Below are 19,767 nucleotides of genomic sequence, written 5' to 3'. Positions count from 1 at the left end.
AGCACAGGAGACCCCCTATTCTATTTTGATCGCGCACTTACTAGAGGGTGCTAGGGTAATGATTGCACACGGGCGTTACATGTGCTAGGGATACAGTGGGTGCTATAACTCACAATGGGCATGTTCATGTCGTTGAGCTCAGCCAGGAGGCGTGGGATTTGCTAATAGCTACCCGAGCACAGGAGACCCCCTATTCTATTTTGATCGCGCACTTACTAGAGGGTGCTAGGGTAATGATTGCACACGGGCGTTACATGTGCTAGGGATGCAGTGGGTGTTATGATTCACAATGGGCATGTTCATATCGTTGAGCTCAGCCAGGAGGCGTGGGATTTGCCAACAGCTACCCGAGCACAGGAGACCCCCTATTCTATTTTGATCGCGCACTTACTAGAGGGTGCTAGGGTAATGATTGCACACGGGCGTTACATGTGCTAGGGATACAGTGGGTGCTATAACTCACAATGGGCATGTTCATGTCGTTGAGCTCAGCCAGGAGGCGTGGGATTTGCTAATAGCTACCCGAGCACAGGAGACCCCCTATTCCATTTTGATCGCGCACTTACTAGAGGGTGCGAGAGTAATGTCTGCACACGAGTGCTACATAGGCTAGGGACGCACTGGTTGTTGTGACTCACAATGGGCATGTTCATATCGTCGATGAAAACAAGCATTCTCTTCCCGACCGGCGGCCCGAATGTGTCCTTGGTTCGCTTCTCCACAACCGATTCCAGATTCCTTTGCACGTCCATCGATGACGTCCGAGAAGAGAAATTCATTTGTTGGATGATCTAAGGAAAGATATAGCTTAACGTTAAAATATATTTCACAGCGGGTCGCGATGGTTCGGTGGTAGGTTCTGTCAAGCGCTGCTCTTACTAGGGCCAATGTTACCCAACTCTCAGGTTGAGCCCGTGAACTCATCTATCAGCCAGAGCGTAGCTAGAATAGCATCTTAAACTACCAAGGAATAGGTAGGGAAAAAAAATTAAAATATATAAGTACTTTTAACATGTGTTCATGAACAACTCTCATGCCTAATAAAGTAGTACCTACCGTTATACTGTGTAGTTCTGAGGCGAATTATTGTAACTGATCCTTCCATCTTACATACTCTGTTTACAGGTAACATGACTATCAGAATGGCTTTCAGTATTCGCATGAAAAATTAATAATAATGAAAAATAGGTCGACGAGCGTGATGTTTTACTGATACCACACTATAATAATTTAAATTGTCAAAATTAATTTAGTTTTCAAAAGCAAAAAAGCCAACATCACGTAGTGTTCCCAGGCGGTCACCCATCCAAGTACTGACTACGCCCGACGTTGCTTGACTTCGGTGATCGGACGAGAACCGGTGTTTTCAACGTGGTATGGACGTTGGCGGATATTGTGATAAAATTAAGCTATATATTTACAGAATATAACCAACCACACCCTACCAATTACTATGAGGCAATTATGATGATATAATCGAATGGCTGAAGTGACAATTCCACTATAACTAGTACTTTGATACACAGACTAATCAAACTTAATAGGTATAATAGATAAATTTTCTCAAGATTAGAGGCGCCATTAACGTCCTTAATCATTAATTATGCCAATAGGCAAGTTTTCTACCCAATAATTTATTATTACCTACTTCGATACACTTAAAATAAAATTAAGCTAATTTTTTTATTTGGCTATTTATTTGTTCGTTGTTGTTTCCCTGGCTGGCACGTTGTGCGTGGTACGGCACCATTAATATCCCGATACCAGCACCAGTATTACCAAATTGTTCTTTTAAAAGTACCCCATTTTTGTTCAAAGTCGCAGCAAAGTTGTTAAAACCGATTGTTTTTAAAAGGTCCATACATATTTATCAGCCGGTAGTCCGCGCAAGTAGTTAGTGATTATCGCAGTCTTGGATGTTCCTGTGTCTCCCACTAAAAGTACGGGACGTTCTACCTGCGAGAATAGATTAGATTGGACAGTTAGTTAGGACATTACATTACTGGTGGTAGGACCTCTTGTGAGTCCGTGCGGGTGGGTACCATCGCCCTGCCTATTTCTACCGTGAAGCAGTAATGCGTTTCGGTTTGAAGGGTGGGGCAGTTGTAACTACACTTGAGACCTTAGAACTTATATCTCAAGGTGGGTGGCGCATTAACGTTGTAGATGTGCGTGGGCTCCAGTAACCACTTAACACCAGGTGGGCTGTGAGCTCGTCCACCCATCTAAGCAATAAAAAAAAAACATTTTAGCTAGTTAAGACATAGTGCTTACTACGACTTCAAATAACGCTGGAACACTGATAACGCCGTAAATAAAAGACGAACTCAACTGGCTCATTGATAATCCTTAGCCTTCGATAACATCAGATCATTGACCTGGTTCTAGAATGGCTTAAGTTGATCGATTTCACAGTACGAGGAATTAACGTAGCCAAACATGTGAAATACTTATAACAAATAATAAACAAAAAAAAAAAGGTCCTTAATGACGGGTCCGTATTCTCGGGTTACAGACGACGGTTATCACTAATTACACTAATTAGTAATTACCGTTAGGTAGGACACGTGTTAGTTTTGATTTAGATAGCAAACAAACCAAAAATTGTAGGTAGTTACAAAAGAGAATATTTTATACATAGTAAGGACCTGAAATGTATTTTAAAATTGGGCAGCTTAGCTTTTAACAAATCACTGGCATTTTAATAAAAAAAATAACTTAGTGGTACATTAAAAAAAATTCTCATTAGAAAAACCAACCCATTAAATAAGTAAACAATACAACGTATATGGAGATTTTGTTTCCAATTTGTGTCTTGATTTTAGAATCAAAATCACTCAATGATTTCAACAATATCTGTTTATTTGTTAACGAAAACAATATATTTTATAAGCCGATACTAGAAATGATCGTTTTCTATAATTCGACGCTTGAAAGGCAAACGTGACTAAGCGACAATAACTGCTTTATACATAAATGATAGGCAATAAACATAATCGATGCGCAAAAAAATATATATTTCTAGGTCTATTAAAATCATTTCAAACCTACAGCTAGATTCGTTAAAATATTTTTTTTTTCAGGTATTTCAACTTTAAATTAGTCTACTGTAAAGTTCACGCATTGTCGCTTAGTCACGTTTGCCTTTCAAGCGTCGATATGTATTATGATGGACACGCAGTAAAATCGCAGTGTGCGAGTTTTTTAACGTTCTCGATAGCGTAAAAGTTAACTCATATTTGTACGTATCGTTTGCGTACGTTTGCCGCTAGGAACAACTGCATACAAAATTGGGTTAACTCTTACGCTATCGAGAACGTTAAAAAACTCGCACTAAGCACACTGGTTATTCACTTACGCTTTCCATAATCTTTATCAGCCACGTAAGTCGCAGGGTGTCGACTGTTGGTACGAGTATGGCGGGGAACTTCATGTCCCGATCGTGTTCGTATTCCGGCACCAGCCAGTCCCAGGCTTCCCATAATTTGGTCGTCAGCTCAAGGCAATAGTCGTATAGAGTTGGAAAGCCCATCGGAAAATGTTCTGTCGGAATATTAATTAAAACAAAGCATATTTATTTTTAGCATAACAAAGCAAAGCTTAGGACATATTTAATTTCGGTTTTATGTATCTATAGGTTTGAGCGTTAATAGAAATGACCAAAAGCTCTCAAACTGGCATTAGGTGATATACTCAGCCCCCATAGATGGGTAGTGCTGTCCGATCTGTACCTACCGAAGAGCATTCATGCATTCTTGACCAAAGGCTGTATTAACGTTAAGAATTTCTCAATTGTGGTTTGGAATCTAGAATCGCTTGGATGCGGGTAGCGTAGGCTATATCGTTGGGGCGAACTTTAACGGATGGCCTATGACCGGCATTAGATGTGACTTCTAGTTTTTACTCTTATCCCATTTTGTGGGCAAATCAGGCACTGAATGTCTATAGCCTGATAGTGATAATATTAGGAATCACTCAACTAACTCGATATCCTGTCAATTGGAATAAATAAAAAACGCTGATTCGGACAGTTTATGAGACTATTAATTAGCTTAAGTCCTATTACTGTCTATTAACTGGTCGAAATCCGTCCCAGGTCAACGCCCTTGCCAAATCGTAATGAATAAGAGAATTGCATTAAGGACAATAGAACAAAAAATAATTTAACGGTGTCAGAACTGGAAGGTGTTAATAAAACAAGAATCTTTACAATACAAATACCACCAGTGAATCACTACATGGTATAAAACAAAGTCGCTTTCTCTGTCCCTATATCTGTCTGTCCCTATGTATGCTTAAATCTTTAAAACTACGCAACGGATTTTGATGCGGTTTTTTAATAGATAGAGTTATTGAAGAGGAAGGTTTATATGTATAATAACATCCATTAAATAGTGGAGAAATCAATAATAAATTACAGTTTCCGAAGCGAAGCGAGGGCGGGTCGCTAGTATACTATAAAAATATGTTACTACAGTTTTTCTTTTACAACGTGCTTCAAGCGTATAAACTAGCCAAATTAAAAAAAAAAATGCCAATAATTCCACAGCACATAAATGCTCTTATCCGAATGATCGAATCAAAGTATAATAACTAGTATAGGTATATTTAAAATTTGAATACAGACTTGTAGTAGCTTTTTTCTCCGGGTTGTCTTCGACCAGCATCATGGGACACGCCTTCTTGATGTAATTGTCGAAGTCGTATCGACCGTTGTCGACTATGGCCGCCCCGAGGCTGTTGTACATTGACTGGAAAGTATATTGTCGTGCTCTTTACTCCACCTCTCTTTATAATGTGGCTATAAATGAATAATGATAACCTTTCGACGTTCGTTACTTCATGCCCTTTTTTTATTGCTTAGATGCGGGGACGAGCTCACAGCCCACCTGGTGTTAAGTGTTTATTGGAGCCCATAGACATCTACAACGTAAATGCGCCACCCACCTTGAGATATAAGTTCTAAGGTCTCAAGTATACAAAGGCTGCCCCACCCTTCAAATCGAAACGCGTTACTGCTTCACGGCAAAAATAGGCGGGGTGGTGGTACCTACCCGCACGGACTCACAAGAGGTCCTACCACCAGTAAAATCCTAAACTGCAATGCTTTTGCACCCGACACGACTACGGCTGCAATTTTCCAGAAAATTCCCGATAGCAGGTACCTACTACTGTTTTTGATATCCGTTTTGGGAAATTTAAGCCAGATTTTTTTCCCTGCCTATGCTGTTAGCCTTGAGAGGCTATGTCAGCTTTACCCTAGCGTGTACGTGAGCTCTCGGGGCTCAACCCAGAAGTGTTGCTAACAGTGGTCCTAGTAAGAGCAGTGCTCCGCAGAATATACTACCGGCTCGGAAACGCGACCCACTGAGAAGATCCGGCGAGAAACTCAGTGGGCTGTGTCTGTGGGTGGTAAACCAGATGACGTTACTCGTATAACCACAACACTTCTCGAAGCTATGACAATTATTAATTAAATAATGGAGAATCGTAATCGTTCAATGAGTAGTGATTAAAATGAAATCATTTCAATAACACACAAAATGCAATTGTGTTTTTTTGCTGATATATATATGTATATAGTATATACATTTTATTTAGGTTAGCTTAAAAATACTATCTAAAATTTTATCTAGATATCTCAACGGGGGCGTAGCTCAGATGGTAGAGCGCTCGCTTAGCATGCGAGAGGTACCGGGATCGATACCCGGCGCCTCCAATCTCGACTGTCTTTTTTAGATTAATTTTCGTTCCGAATTTGCAAATCTGTACAACCCGTTGATTGAATGTCAGACATTATGACGTCAGTATCTTTTACATTTATTTCGAATCAATCAAAATCTCCAAATATGTCCTGGTACATAAAGGCATTCAAATACTTGGTGATGGTAATGCTTGGTGATTGATTTCTATTGTTTCTGTTGAAAATTTTCTTGGCAGTTATATTACATACGCTTCACGTGTTAGGTACGTGCACGCTTCACGTGCTTCAAAGTGATATGCGTACAAGGTGCACTGGGCTTAGAGCGTGTTTCCAGCATGCACGGGTTAAATCATACTTACAATCGTCTTCTCGCATTAAAACTGTATAATCTCAAAACTTATTAATTTTACAGGAGAGTCTTTTAAAGGTTTAACATGTGATCTTTTTAATATTAATCATCTTTGTAACAATTATTATTTCTTACCAGATATACCTAATACATTATCTGTCTTTTAAAGTAAGATAAAATGATGTATTAATTTTGTTAATAGTAGTCAAAATATAGGTAAACTAAAAAAAAAATATAACTAAAACTAAACTACGCTCTTTTGACGGTATTTATGAGAAAAATATTGGTGATAAAATGATTCCGTATATTAACTAAATTTCGAATGGAAATTGTACACTTTCGATGCGAAATGACGATATGAATCGAATGATGGACGGTAGGTACACTTACCACCATGAAAACACACTCGACGACGGTTTTGTCAATCTCCATGTTAGTGTCTTCGTTGTTCGGCAAGAGACCGCTTATCATATAGCAGAGCTGCATCACCTGCACAGTGTTCGATATTCAGTGAAGTTACTTTAGACAAACCCGTATAACATTTACTATTTTCGTATATTCAGCTTATAATTACCAATAGAATAAATTTTATCGGTCTAGATATTTTTATTTTTTATTTATTTTTTATTGCCTAGGTGAGTGGACGAGCTCACAGCCCACCTGGTGTTAAGTAGTTACTGGAGCCCATAGACATCTACAACGTAAATGCGCCACCCACCTTGAGATATAAGTTCTAAGGTCAAGTATACTTACAAGGGCTGCCCCACCCTTCAAACCGAAACGCATTACTGCTTCACGGCAGAAATAAGCAGGGCGGTGGTACCTACCCACGCGGACTCACAAGAGGTCCTACCACCAGTATAGATATTCCTAAGATAAGCCTTGCGCCTATAAAGAATAAGATTTGCCTACCTTTACTTGCCTACCTATACGCTATTAAGCTCGAGGGGCTATTCTTCCTCCATCTTGGTTGATAGGCGAGCTCACGGGTTTAGCCTGAGAAGATTTGTCAACATCTGACCTAGCATGAGCAGTGTTTGGTTGAATCTGAATTACTGGTGGTAGGACCTCTTGTGAGTCCGCGCGGGTAGGTACCACCGCCCTGCCTATTTCTGCCGTGAAGCAGTAATGCGTTTCGGTTTTAAGGGTGGGGCAGCCGTTGTAACTATACTTGAGACTTTAGAACTTATATCTCAAGGTGGATGGCGCGTTTACGTTGTAGATGTCTATGAGCTTCAGTAACCACGTAACACCAGGTGGGCTGTTAGCTCGTCCACCTATCTAAGCAATAATAATAATCTACCACCGGATCGGAATCGCGATCCACTGAGAGTCCGGCGAGAAGCTCAGTGGATTCCTATCTACCAAGAGTTCTTGAGCTCCGACAAGATGTTCATAGTCGCGTAGAAAGGTACAAACCAAGTTAAGAGGAGTCTGCGGGACGATAGTTTTCAAGGGCGTTTGCTGTTGTAGTCCAAACATGCCGAATACAATGTAGTTGATCGCGCCGGGTACATAGTGCTCAAAGAGACCAGACAGTTGTTCGCGTTCCTCTTCGTTGCTGCGTGTGGAAAGCCACCTGACGACAAAGCACAGTGCAACGTCAAAGAAAAAAGCCAAAAAGGTATGGTTTTAAAAAAAGACTGGCCCGCGGAATTTGATCCGCTTTTTGGAATCAGTATTAAATAAGCTTACTATATTTTGACATTCCTTCCACGAGTCGTAGACATAATTAAAACTACATCTATGGTTTGTTTTCACATTTTTTATTATCATTACCGATGGTTCCGTTTTCCAGTCATATCGGTTTTTAGACGTCAAAATCTAATTTTTTTTTATAAATAAATCGACGGTAGCTAACATAATACTCTCATGTCGATGTATAACAACCCCTTAGTCGTCCGTGACCAAGAAAATTGTGTTAAAAGTGTGTTACAAGCATCATAAATAATATAATGACAATCAAAACCGCGAAATTAAATTAATTAGTTTAAATTATGATTACGAAACCACCTACTGGAACAATTATTTATTGACGACAAATCTTTAGAATCCGACGTCACAGTTATAAACTTCGCTAAACTACGACAGAGCATATTCAAAATTAAATTACAAGTGCCTACCCTCATCAAAACACAAAATAGTTAATGCTGACACAACTAAAACTATATTAAGACTACTAATAAGACCTCTAACCTTTCCCAGTAAGGTTCGTATCCCAAGTTCTTAGGGTCGACGAACACCATTCCGGCTCTGGAAACAGTGGCCGGAGAGGCATAGTTCAAATCTCCAACTTCGAAGAGTAAAGAGCAGTACGGGGCCAGTCTGATTCGCTCTCCGTTCGCGAGGGTCAAGAGCTTGTTATCGTCCATTACCGAATTCATGTTCTCTATCCAAAGAGCGTCTACATCTCCATCGAATAATGAGTAGCGACGCTCATTCTTTTCTGCCGGTCTGGAATTTTATTTTATACATTTCGTAAAGTGGTAAAGTTTATTTTAACTACTTGAAAATAGGTTAAGGTAAATTCAAATGTTTTGTTCAAACATGTGGGTGCTCTGTAATGTTTTCTTTGGTAAACGTGTTCAATTCATCAGTTTTTATGGACTTTTTAGCGGATACGTGAGGAGAGAGATTGTGTGAATTGTTTTTATTTTGTTAATTTAGTGTTTCTTCAAGTCCGTGATTTATTAATTGTCTAGCATCTTTGAAAGTGCACAAATGTGAGAAAACGAAACAAAGTCGCTGGCCGTAACTTTTCGGCTTCTTTCAAAAAATTCATTGGAAAGTCAACGGAAATAACCACCATTTTATCGAGAATTTATTCCATCCTATGCATTCCTATTCATCTCAAATCAATCAACTTCATCTCATTTCGCTTCACATCATTTTTCATTTAACAGATTATATGAAGAAATAATAGTTGGCTTTCTACTTGGCTGGCTACTTGGCTAAAGGTTTCGTTACCAGGTCTTAAATCTTAAAAATCAATTCCTATTTTTGATGTGGTGCAGAAACGAGCTACATATAATTGAATTATTTTTCTTTATTGTCTTTGCACTCCACCAAGCTACAGAACGGGATCGACGGAGACAGCTAGTTGACGGAATCGGACGGAATCGTGATCCTCAGCAATGAGGAACCGATTGAAGAAAGAAAGAGAGGCAGATGACCATACGGCCTATATGATATTGAGTACTTCCCCGTTGCTCATTCTCGTCAGCATTACCAGGGGCACAGCCAAGCCACTATCTGTAGATGAATTTACTTTACGAATCAAAACTGTTTATAAATCTACATGTTCCTATTTAGTTAATCATAAAAAAACAGTAGGTATAATCTATTTAATACCTGTTCATTTCCCTAAATATTTTTGAATATAAACCATCGGTCCAGTCTCTTGTTACAGGGTCCAAGATACCATACAGCTCTATAACGGAGCAGGCCTGTCAATACAGCAACCAGATATATTGTTATGAATATCATTCGCAGTATTGGCCAGTCAACACAATCTTGTCAACTTCGTGTGCGAAGCATCCATGCGTGCCGGTTTGAAGGGTGGAATAGACAGCAATTTAAAAATACAACTGAGACTTCAATATCAAGTTAGGAACGGCATTCTTGTACAAATGTCCATGGGCTACGATAATAATTTGACGCTAAATGGACTTTTCTATTCGTCTATTCAGCTGTGCAATAAATAAATAAAAACTATATTGGTTTGTCTAAAAACTAAATATCTGCTTAGACTAAAAGAAACTAAGATAGACCAAAGTCTGCTTGTGATTACATTTCAGACGTTATATAGTTTCTAAGAATGAAAGCTCCAAATTTAAATTCATAAAATAGACCAAATTAGCTGTACAAAACGTTTTACCTTTGGATTAACAACTGTAAGTTTTGTAGGTAGACCTAAATTAGTTTGAGCTTTCACTAGACAATGAAGTATAACCGTCTTGCCGCCGCCCGTGGGCCCCACTAGCATCGTACAGTGTCTAGTCATCATCGTTTCGTAAAGTTGAACCACTTTATCAACCTGAAAAGGTTGATTATATGCTTTTTACAAGGATACGACGACGCACCATACACTAAGTTAGATATAAATAGAGTCAAGCGATACCGAAATAACAGTTTGAATTGAAGTAATAATCGATACAATTTCGATTTCGTGACCCTCTGTCCCAAACATCAACTGAAAAACGGTCTTTGACCTTTGTATTTTTTTTCCAGGTATATTAGGAACCTATAGCAAGGTTTGGAATTGGGTTGCTTTTCAAGGTAAACACGTCAGCAGTAGCTTATTCCAGGTGGGCCCACAACGGGTTGTCGGGAGTCGAATAATGGCGTTACTTGTTTCACACTTTGTACCATTAACAAACACAAAGAAAACAATTAAAAACCATTTTTTTTTCATTGTTAACAATATTTTAGAGCAATGATATTTTTCAAGATGCATTATATACTCAATGAAATTTTAAAAAATAACTTCTCTTATTTGTTTGTAGTTTTCTTCTCTTGTTATCCTTTCAGATGCATGACATGAAAATGACATTCAAACACCAATAAAAAGTTTTGGTATTTTTTTTGACGCAATCCTTTGGTCTTGCGGCGTACATAACACATAAGAAAAATGTTGATCTCACCTGATGCGGTAGTACAACATATCCATCTTTTTCTAAAACCTCAAGAACGGCAGCATTGAATTCTGGATAACCAACACGAGGACACTCCAACCCAGGGAAAAGGTCTTTTATCAGTCCAAGAAATAGAGGCACGTCTTCAAATACGAATTTTGGATGGTTCATGTCCCTGTGTAAACAAAACAAAAGTCAGTTCAGACGAGGAAATAGGTACCGGTATGCTGTTACTGGACTGTAGTTTAGCAGTCACGCATTCAAATGGAATGGTAGGATAGTTATTCCATAATACATTTAAATCTTTGATTTCAATCAAGTGGTTAGCAGCATTGTTGTCATGATATCTATGGCCTCTGATAATTACCTAACACCAAATGTTTGATCAGAACACCCATGTTATAATATCAAAATAAGAGAATTATCGTATAGGTTTTATAATAGAACCAAATGAATTAGTTCATTATTTTAAATAGTTATACCTTAAAGCTCTCATCAGCACCATAATTTCACTGAGTCCTGGGGAATCTCTTCTCAATTTCCCCGCCATCCTGAGGACCGCCGTTAGAGCCCTTAATCCCCAGTCATAGTGAGATTGTTTTGATAGTTGTTCTCTTGCTACTTTGTATAGGACTGTCATTTTCTTGGCTAGAACCTGCAACATAATACGAGGTAGGTAGGTTTAATCTTGCAATGGATATGGGAAAACAGAGATTAAATCCATGTCAACAAGTTCTATAATCGATTGTGATTTTCATTAAAGGTTCACTCACTTTGGCCGTAAGAAATCCATCAGAGAATAGGGATATCTGACAAATCATTTCAAGGTCAGGTAGAATACACACGACAGGTCTGAACAAAGCTTTCACGGATTCAGGTAACTCCGTTCGACCGGCGTATCCAGGATTCATGGTGATAAAGATACCAACTTTGCTATCCATTGCTATCTCCTGCCCTTCAAACTGAAAATTTAAAATTGGTTACACACAAAGTCGTCTCTGTTCTTTTGATTATCTATTTGAAGCAACAATGTAAAAATAAAGCAGACCACTGAAGTAATAAAACCATACCATTATGCAATATATACTGAATGCTATTAGTGGCAGTAGCTATCGGGGAACATAAGGTATTTGACAGATGCTTAAATCTCGCTAAGGACAATTTTAAGAAAAGTTGGCACATATACGGTAGGCAGTGGCTTGGCTCTGTCCTTGGCATTGTTGATGTCCATGGTCGATAGCGACCACTCGCCATCAGGTCGTCTATGCAGGTCAGAACAATAGCATTTGGAACTTCGGTCCATTGAGCAATTTCACCGGCTCTTCTCTTCGTCTTTAACCTCCCAAACTTCTGCGAAGGCTTTAAAACGTCAGTATTTACCGTGAAACGTTTCAATTTCATGAGCAAAGCACTTCTGATGCACTGTAGCTGCGTTGAAATAACTGACAGCACTGATATATCAATCCTGTTGAATTCGTCGAAGCATCCCCAAGCACCGCACTGGCAAAGGCCAGCGAGGATCTGTCCAACAGCTCGGAAATCCATTCCCTCCCCGCAGTTGGTCACCACGCATAGAAGACCTAAAGCCTTTGCTAAATCTTTTGTAGTTTCGGTTTTGCCGGTACCAGCGGGACCTGAATTCGAAAATATATGTGGGTGACTCACATGTATTTATTTATTTTATAATATTTTATTATAATTACACTACACAACAACACATACATACTTTATTTTATATCGACACATTCATTTATCACACAATCATACAAAATTTTACGTCACTGTATTACGAAAACTATGCACTAATTAGCACATTATCACTTTTTTGTTTGATTACGTAAAATAAGGATTTTTTTTTTTTGGGTATTTATGTAGATTACGGCTGTCCAATTTCAAAACCTAGTATCTGACAAATTTAAAAAAAAGTGTGTTTTTGCATTTTTCGACCTTGTAGACCATTCTCCACATATTAGGATAGCAAAAACCCCCAAAAATTTGTAAAAAACGAAGTTACACAAAGTCGGAAACCTAGTATCTACAGTAAAGGTTTTCAAAATGCAAAAATTACAAGATTAGAACATAGTATATAACATCAACCATTTTAAAAACCTAATAAGTGCTTGTAGTTACTTGGATTTAAAATGGTTCATGCAGATACTAAGGCAATGAAATGGTTGAAATAAACGTCAAAACTCCCGCGAAACTTTAGTAAGTGAGAAAATCGTTGCACGTTGTTCGTGTTTTTGTCTATAAAATGAGTAAAAATCAGTTTTATAGGTCGAAATTGATCTTGAATGCTTTAAAAGAACAACATGGTGAAATGTAAGTACGCTTCAGTGTGTTTTATTATTGTCAAGGTTTTTTGTTTTCCAAAATTGCAACCTACTACGACACATAAAGTAAATGAAGGTGCAAATATTCCAGAGGATGTTAAAACTGCATACGGGGATCACAAAGCTAGAGCAAGTAAAGCAATACAAAAGTATCAAGAAGATGCCTCCCTAGAAAATACTTCCTCTGTGAGATACTATTCGATGGATTTACAAAAAGTTATGTTGTTACCCGACATGCCTAAAGTCAAAGAATCGTTTTTCTTGAGTAGAATGATAACTTTCAACTTGACATTTGCACCAATCAGAAAGAAAACGAATGTTAATAATATTTGTATTCTATGGCATGAAGCCTGTTCTGGACGAGATGCTCATGACATTGTTAATGCAATTGCAGCAATGATCGAAAAAGAAAGAGATTTTAATCATTTGATATTGTGGTGTGATAATTGCAGAGCTCAAAATAAAAATTGGATCCTCTTTACATCACTTGTTACTATAATAATCTCTGGGTTTTTCAATTTAAAAAGTTGGACTTTGTAATACCTACCTAACTAAAGATCACACAAGCATGTCGCTGATGGAGTTCATGGCAATATGGAGAGGCAGATTAAAAACAAAAGATGCTGTGTACGATTTTGAAGACTATAAGAATGTAATTTTGGGTTGCAAATCGCATATTGAAGTTATCGAATTCGAAAAATCGTATGAGTGGGTAAAAAAGAAACGCATACCGCGACGCAATGATGACCTTGTTCCCATTAATAATTTTTTGCTTAGTTCTTTGGTTGAAATAATATTTGTAAATGGGTGCCGTAATATGTTTTGAATGATTTTTAATCTCCGTATTCCGAGTTGAATTCTCTTATTAAAAACACAATCTCTTGATCATGCCAACCTTAAAAAATATTCCAAGAGGCATTAACGAAAGTAAAAAGGAAGGCATAGTAACAACTTTATTTAGCTTAAAGAAGTTTTGGAGAAGAAGTCTTGGCAAAGTGTACCGATTAATAATAATCCAGTTAATTTAGTTTCTAGTGGACAAATATTAATAACCGAATAATTTATTTTTATTTGACTGTTTTCAAATATTTTGAGTGATTATTTTTTGATTTTTTACTGTGAACAAATAGTGTTTGGTTTCCGATTATGTGTTTTTTTTTTCTTTTTCATTAAAACTGCTTATTTCTGCCCATATTTATGTTGTTTTATTCTGTTTTTTCTTACTATGTTTAAAAAATTGCATTTAGTTCCTACTCAGTAAATTCAGACCTAAATGAAAACAAAGCAAGTGATCTTACTAAGTCTATTAATTTGCGTTTATCCCCACTCATTATATTTTAGAATTAGATGAAAACAAAGCAAGTGATCTTACTAGGTTTTGAAATTGTCACACTCAAAAAGTTTGATCTAAGAAAACAATCTTTTTATTAGTAACTGCTCCTCTACGCACATCTTTTGTGATAGACGCATGAAATCTACTTTTTTATAAAGCCTGTTATGCACCTCAAATTTTGCAATCACTCTCAAGAAGGTACGACTAATATTATTGAAACGGCACGCTGTCAAAGATATGAAATTGTTTTTCGGCTCTCCTGTAAAATTTAGTTTTATGCAGATACTGGGTTTTGATATTTCACAGCCGATTAATCTAAACGACCTTATTAAGGAGCTTCTCAATTTGAACTATTTTTTTTTGTTTCCATTAAACATTTGATGTTAAATAATTAGGTAAGAGAATGTAACCGGCTGGAGCTCCTCCGAGCTGCATTGTCAATGCTTGCGTTATAGTTAGGTATATTCGATCTGTGAGCGGTGTGATGACCAGGCGTCCATTCAGTCCCATGTATTCGTATCCGTATTCAAATACGCCTGTAATATTGAAACTGCGTATAAAACATATATTAAAGGAGTTGCTTTGATATTACCTTCTAAAAACTAAATATAATTAAAAGGGGAAAATCTAACAATGTTAATAACAAACGATCTGATCCTAGTACAATATATTTCAGTGGCTTTTGAAGTGGATTGTGAATGCAAAAGTTTTTTTTTTTTTTCTTGCTTAGATGGGTGGACGAGCTCACAGCCCACCTGGTGTTAAGTGGTTACTGGAGCCCATAGACATCTACAATGTAAATGCGCCACCGGCCACCCACCTTGAGATATAAGTTCTAAGGTCTTAGTATAGTTACAATGGTTACCCCGCCCTTCAAACCGAAACACATTACTGCTTCACGGCAGAAATAGGTGGGTGGTGGTACCCACCCGTGCGGACTCACAAGAGGTCCTACCACCAGTAACAGTAATAACAGTAATAACAGATATAGGTAGAAAGGTAATAGCGTCTCCGCCAGGTTTATTAATACGTGAATGTCAGTACTTAATCGCTTGACGATGGACGGAGTGCATGAAAATTAAACAATGAAATTCAATGACATCTGCTTCATATATTTCTAGTGGCCATAAAGTTGGAACGCAATTTGGTTTGTTGTTATATCTCGTAAAACGTTTATAAACATTTATGATCGATCGCTGTAAATGGCAAAACACAGATAAGTCCCGAACCATCATGAAGTCGTACGATTCGAAGATGATTTTCTAAACGTACCAGTGCATTGTCTTATCCACAGGTTGTCATCTTTCTTTAACCAGTAAAATCTCAATTGACTCTCCCATTCGAACTCGGCAGCTTCAGTAATATTATCTCGCACGAACCCCTCTATAATGTCCCTTGCATGCACATCTATTGTTGTTATCGTGCGGAATTTGAGACGATCATTCGACGATAAATCTGGGGATTATTAAATCAGTTTCGCCGTCTCAGACGACAAATTTATTCACGCAATTTAAATATTTTAATAAATTACTATTGTAATTTATGTTAAAACGTTTCAATTCTAAAATGTATCTGAAACTAAATCTAAAATCAGAAACTCATACAGATATTTTGATAGTTTTCTACTATCTTGGGATTATTATGTTCATTACTTTTTATTCATTTTTTGCGCGTCGTAGATATAAATAAAACATTTACGGTGATTATAATCGTCCGTGACCACAAAAACTGTAAAGCATTTAATTAAGACGTCACAAATAATATTACCTAATTATGTACAAAATTGGGGTCATCATTATAGTTTCATGATAATTTCAATGTAAGTCACGCAGTATGATCAGACTGTAATAAATATTAGTGTGCGCTCCTGCGTTCGCACAAGGCCCTGGATTCTACACGTCAGCTAGTATTTATTGTGTTTCATTGGGTGCTATGATATTAGCAATAAATTTTTTGGTGTTTATAGGAGGCCATAAATATAATAACATGATGTCGCTGCTCTCTTTCGACATCAATTCTAGACACCCTACTGTATAGTAGCTTATCCAAGCTTCAAATCAGGACGCATGATTGCTTTGCGTCAGGATTAGGTAAGTTCGTCACCGTCCTCGTCGAACACGTCGCTTACGACGAAGGGCTCGGCGAGTAAATTAACCCACAGACACAGCCCACTGAGTTTCTCGCCGGATCTTCTCAGTGGGTCGCGTTTTCGATCTGGTAGTAGATTCTGCGGAGCACTGCTCTTGATAGGACCAGTGTTAGCAACACTCCTGGTTTGAGCCCCGAGAGCTCAACTACACGCTAGAGTAAAGCTGAAATAGCCTCTCAAGGCTATCAGCATAGGTCAGAATAAAAAAGAGGCAAGTTGGCGATATCTACAAGTGGCTATTGCATGATTTTACACCTTAGTCATGGACGTTTTTCATATTAGTTACGTATTTCCTTAGATGGTTAATATGTCGGTCTGCGGGATTTTAAGACGGGTATGGTCGAATTACCTGATACGAGTAGGTACACTGGATTCACTTCAGTTTTATTTAATACAGCAGTTTGGATTTGCTTAGGTTTTTGCTTAAATTTTTTTTTACCAGCATCGTCACCTGTCATTTTCAGGAGCGGTTCCAATACACCCAAACATACATGTTGGGTACATCAGTGTTTTTTTTTATTGCTTAGCTGGGTGGACGAGCTCACAGCCCACCTGGTTGTTAAGTGGTTACTGAAGCCCATAGACATCTACAACGTAAATACGCCACCCACCCTGAGATATAAGTTCTAAGGTCTCAGTATAGCTACAACGGCTGCCCCACCCTTCAAACCGAAACGCATTACTGCTTCACGGCAGAAATATGTAGGGTGGTGGTACCTACCCGTGCGGACTCGCAAGAGGTCCTACCACCAGTAATCACAAGAGGTCCTACCACCAGTTTGTTCGTTTTACCTTGTCTCACTTTAACTACGAGTCCGTCTAGTTGTTCGTTCTGCTGTTGCAAATGTTCTTTCATTGCTCTTTTATTTCCTTTTTTTATTCTTAAAAATGTCTCCTCAGTTTCTGCGGTCCACCACACCCCGTTAGCCGCTAGACACACCATTCCTTGGTATTCTAGGATCCAATCAGTTCTAGACACATATGTTTCATAAAAAATACGCTTATAAAAATTCAATTACATATTATGCTCCGAATAAAGCACCGAAATTACCTTGGTACCTTCCAATTTTTTCCATAGTAAAATATGGCCTTTTTCGTAATAAATTTGTTGGTGTGTCGCATCTCTACGAGTACTAGATTCATCCAATCTTCAACCCTGCCCTCTGTGTAAACTACATTTCGAAAATCCATTATCTGTTAGAAAAATCAGGGAGCTATACAAAAAAGTATCCAATATTCGACTTTAAGATATTTGATCGACAAACATTTTTGGGCGAACTTCGTATGTAAAATCAAAATAATGGTGGAAACGTTTTTTTTACTGGTGGAAAGGCGTGCTTTGAATCCGTATTGAACCATCACCGTGCTGCGAAGCGGTTCCGATTTGATGGGTGAGACAGTCGATATAGAGAGGTAGACGAGAGGTACACGAGAGGTAGTCGAGAGTAGCTCACGATCTACTTGATTGTAAGTAGCTACTGATGGCCATGGACATCTGCAGTGTCACGGACAAAGCTGAGCCACTATACCTATATCAATAAAAAAGTTAGATTTCTTGCTTTACCTCTCCTTCAGCAGAAATCATTTTGGCTGCAACTGGACGATTGGTATGATCTACGTACAAATCTAAAGCTCTGATATTATCAAACATCTGAAAATTCCAATATTTCAATTCAATGGTTATGTTTTACATTCCCTTGAGACGAACATCATCATTTTCAAAAACTGAATCAAATTAAAAGATATGTGCCTTAATCATGTGTTCCTGTACACAACTGCTTTCGCTACTCCCAAGTATCGAGAGCAGTTCATCCGTGGAAATAAAGAAAAATCGAGGAAAAATACGACGTTTCGAATCCAAATAGTCGTTCAAAGACTTTTGGCACCTGAAATTCAAAGTAAAGTAATCATTTACCAAAATGCGAAGACCCGTAATTTTTTTGACGTAATAACATCTTTTAGTTCGATAAACACCGGCTGCACGCACGAAAAAGTGTCACGTTTCGCCTGAGCTTTAGCGTGCAAGTGAGAGCGCGGAACAAGCGATAGAGAGGCACGATCTGCCCAAGCAATGGCTTGTGACAAATTTATTTGTTTTCGCGTGACGTCAGAACTAGCACTTCGAATAATTTTACTACTGACATTGTTACGTAAAATTGTCGTCTATAAATCGACTTAACAGACAATCGAAATTTTATTAACTTATTTTGTTTATATTATTTATTATATATTATGTCTGGTAAAAGGAAGAGAGGCCGCCCTAGAACAACTTGGCGTCGCTCGGTGAAGCAGGAGCTAGATGTCTTGGGCATGATGTGGGAGGAGCTAGAACAGACTGCCCAAGACCGATGTTCTTCTCAGTCGTATGCACTCTTCGAGCCCTACACCCCAGCAGAGGGTAATAGGATTGAATGATGACGATGATATTAGTTATTATTTATTGTATAATATTAAGACGATTTTATTGACGACTAACCTTTGCAAGCCTAATCCTAAATTAACGAATTCCTCAAGTCTACCTCCAATCGTGCAACAGTCGACGACATTAAGACGTTTCGCGGTATCCAACATAATCTGGAATTATTTAAGCGACGGTTTGAAATCAGAATTCAAAAGTTTGATCTTTTATTTTAGTCAAGTATAGTTAATGTTATGAGCTTTTCACGTCAGAGATATATAAAAGATTGAGAGATTTTGATAGTTCAAAAGTAAAAGTATTAGTATAACACTGGTCTTATTAGAAAATCGTCTACTTTTTACCTTCCTAAAAGCCCTATCGATGTCATCAAATTTTTTGGCCTCTTCAGGCAGCTGTGTACGTATATCTCCCCCAACGAATATGCCTTCTAGGTAAAGCCACTTTCTTTGAGTCGCCATCCATTCCTCAATTATTTCAGATATCAGAGACAGTCGATGTTCCCATGTTTGGACTACCGTTAAAAATGGTCCAATGAATCTAAAAAATGAAAATAAATATAATATAAGGCAACGTTTTTAAACTGAAACTTTTATGACATCGTCTCGAACTTTTTCGTCTGTGTGTTGCATGTTGCGTGACGGTCGGCCGCGGAGTAGGGATAAAGTGAAAGGCGCTCGTCAGAGCAGCCAATGCCAATATGGCGGCACCTATAGTTCGCAGCAGCTGACCGTGTAGTAGACCGACTATTACTCATTTCTGCCAGTGCTCCACGCTATTTTGTTTTTGTTTTTGTCAGTGTCAATGTAAATGTCGTTTGTCAGAGTTAAATGTCTATAATGTGAAAAA

The 19,767-nt window shown here is 38.1% G+C and overlaps 1 protein-coding gene and 2 non-coding genes across 4 annotated transcripts in view; 1 reads left to right on the top strand and 2 right to left on the bottom strand.

The window, feature by feature from the left end:
• LOC101747012 (dynein axonemal heavy chain 10) overlaps positions 1–19,767 on the bottom strand; it is a 107,790-nt gene that overhangs the window by 47,619 nt on the left and 40,404 nt on the right. For both annotated transcript variants that reach the window (XM_038017669.2, XM_062673927.1), the window contains 21 exons: positions 19,263–19,458; positions 18,979–19,076; positions 18,253–18,388; positions 18,067–18,153; positions 17,554–17,696; positions 17,295–17,473; positions 15,626–15,808; positions 14,764–14,889; positions 12,068–12,321; positions 11,461–11,649; positions 11,170–11,342; positions 10,697–10,862; positions 9,931–10,089; positions 9,405–9,499; positions 8,250–8,507; positions 7,473–7,632; positions 6,444–6,542; positions 4,628–4,751; positions 3,359–3,543; positions 1,864–1,956; positions 639–791 (listed from right to left, as the gene is read on the bottom strand). In XM_038017669.2, the coding sequence (XP_037873597.1) occupies positions 639–791; positions 1,864–1,956; positions 3,359–3,543; positions 4,628–4,751; positions 6,444–6,542; positions 7,473–7,632; positions 8,250–8,507; positions 9,405–9,499; positions 9,931–10,089; positions 10,697–10,862; positions 11,170–11,342; positions 11,461–11,649; positions 12,068–12,321; positions 14,764–14,889; positions 15,626–15,808; positions 17,295–17,473; positions 17,554–17,696; positions 18,067–18,153; positions 18,253–18,388; positions 18,979–19,076; positions 19,263–19,458 (3,256 nt within the window). The remainder of the gene's footprint in view (positions 1–638; positions 792–1,863; positions 1,957–3,358; positions 3,544–4,627; positions 4,752–6,443; positions 6,543–7,472; positions 7,633–8,249; positions 8,508–9,404; positions 9,500–9,930; positions 10,090–10,696; positions 10,863–11,169; positions 11,343–11,460; positions 11,650–12,067; positions 12,322–14,763; positions 14,890–15,625; positions 15,809–17,294; positions 17,474–17,553; positions 17,697–18,066; positions 18,154–18,252; positions 18,389–18,978; positions 19,077–19,262; positions 19,459–19,767) is intronic.
• Positions 1,270–1,388, bottom strand: LOC119630016 (5S ribosomal RNA). The gene has a single exon (XR_005245838.1). It is a non-coding gene; the product is annotated as a 5S ribosomal RNA (ribosomal RNA).
• TRNAA-AGC (transfer RNA alanine (anticodon AGC)) lies at positions 5,647–5,719 on the top strand. Its single transcript has one exon. It is a non-coding gene; the product is annotated as a tRNA-Ala (tRNA).

Source organism: Bombyx mori, chromosome 19, assembly GCF_030269925.1.
Source record: "Bombyx mori chromosome 19, ASM3026992v2".
Classification (NCBI taxonomy): Eukaryota; Metazoa; Arthropoda; class Insecta; order Lepidoptera; family Bombycidae; genus Bombyx; species Bombyx mori.
This window is presented reverse-complemented; position numbering and strand designations above follow the sequence as displayed.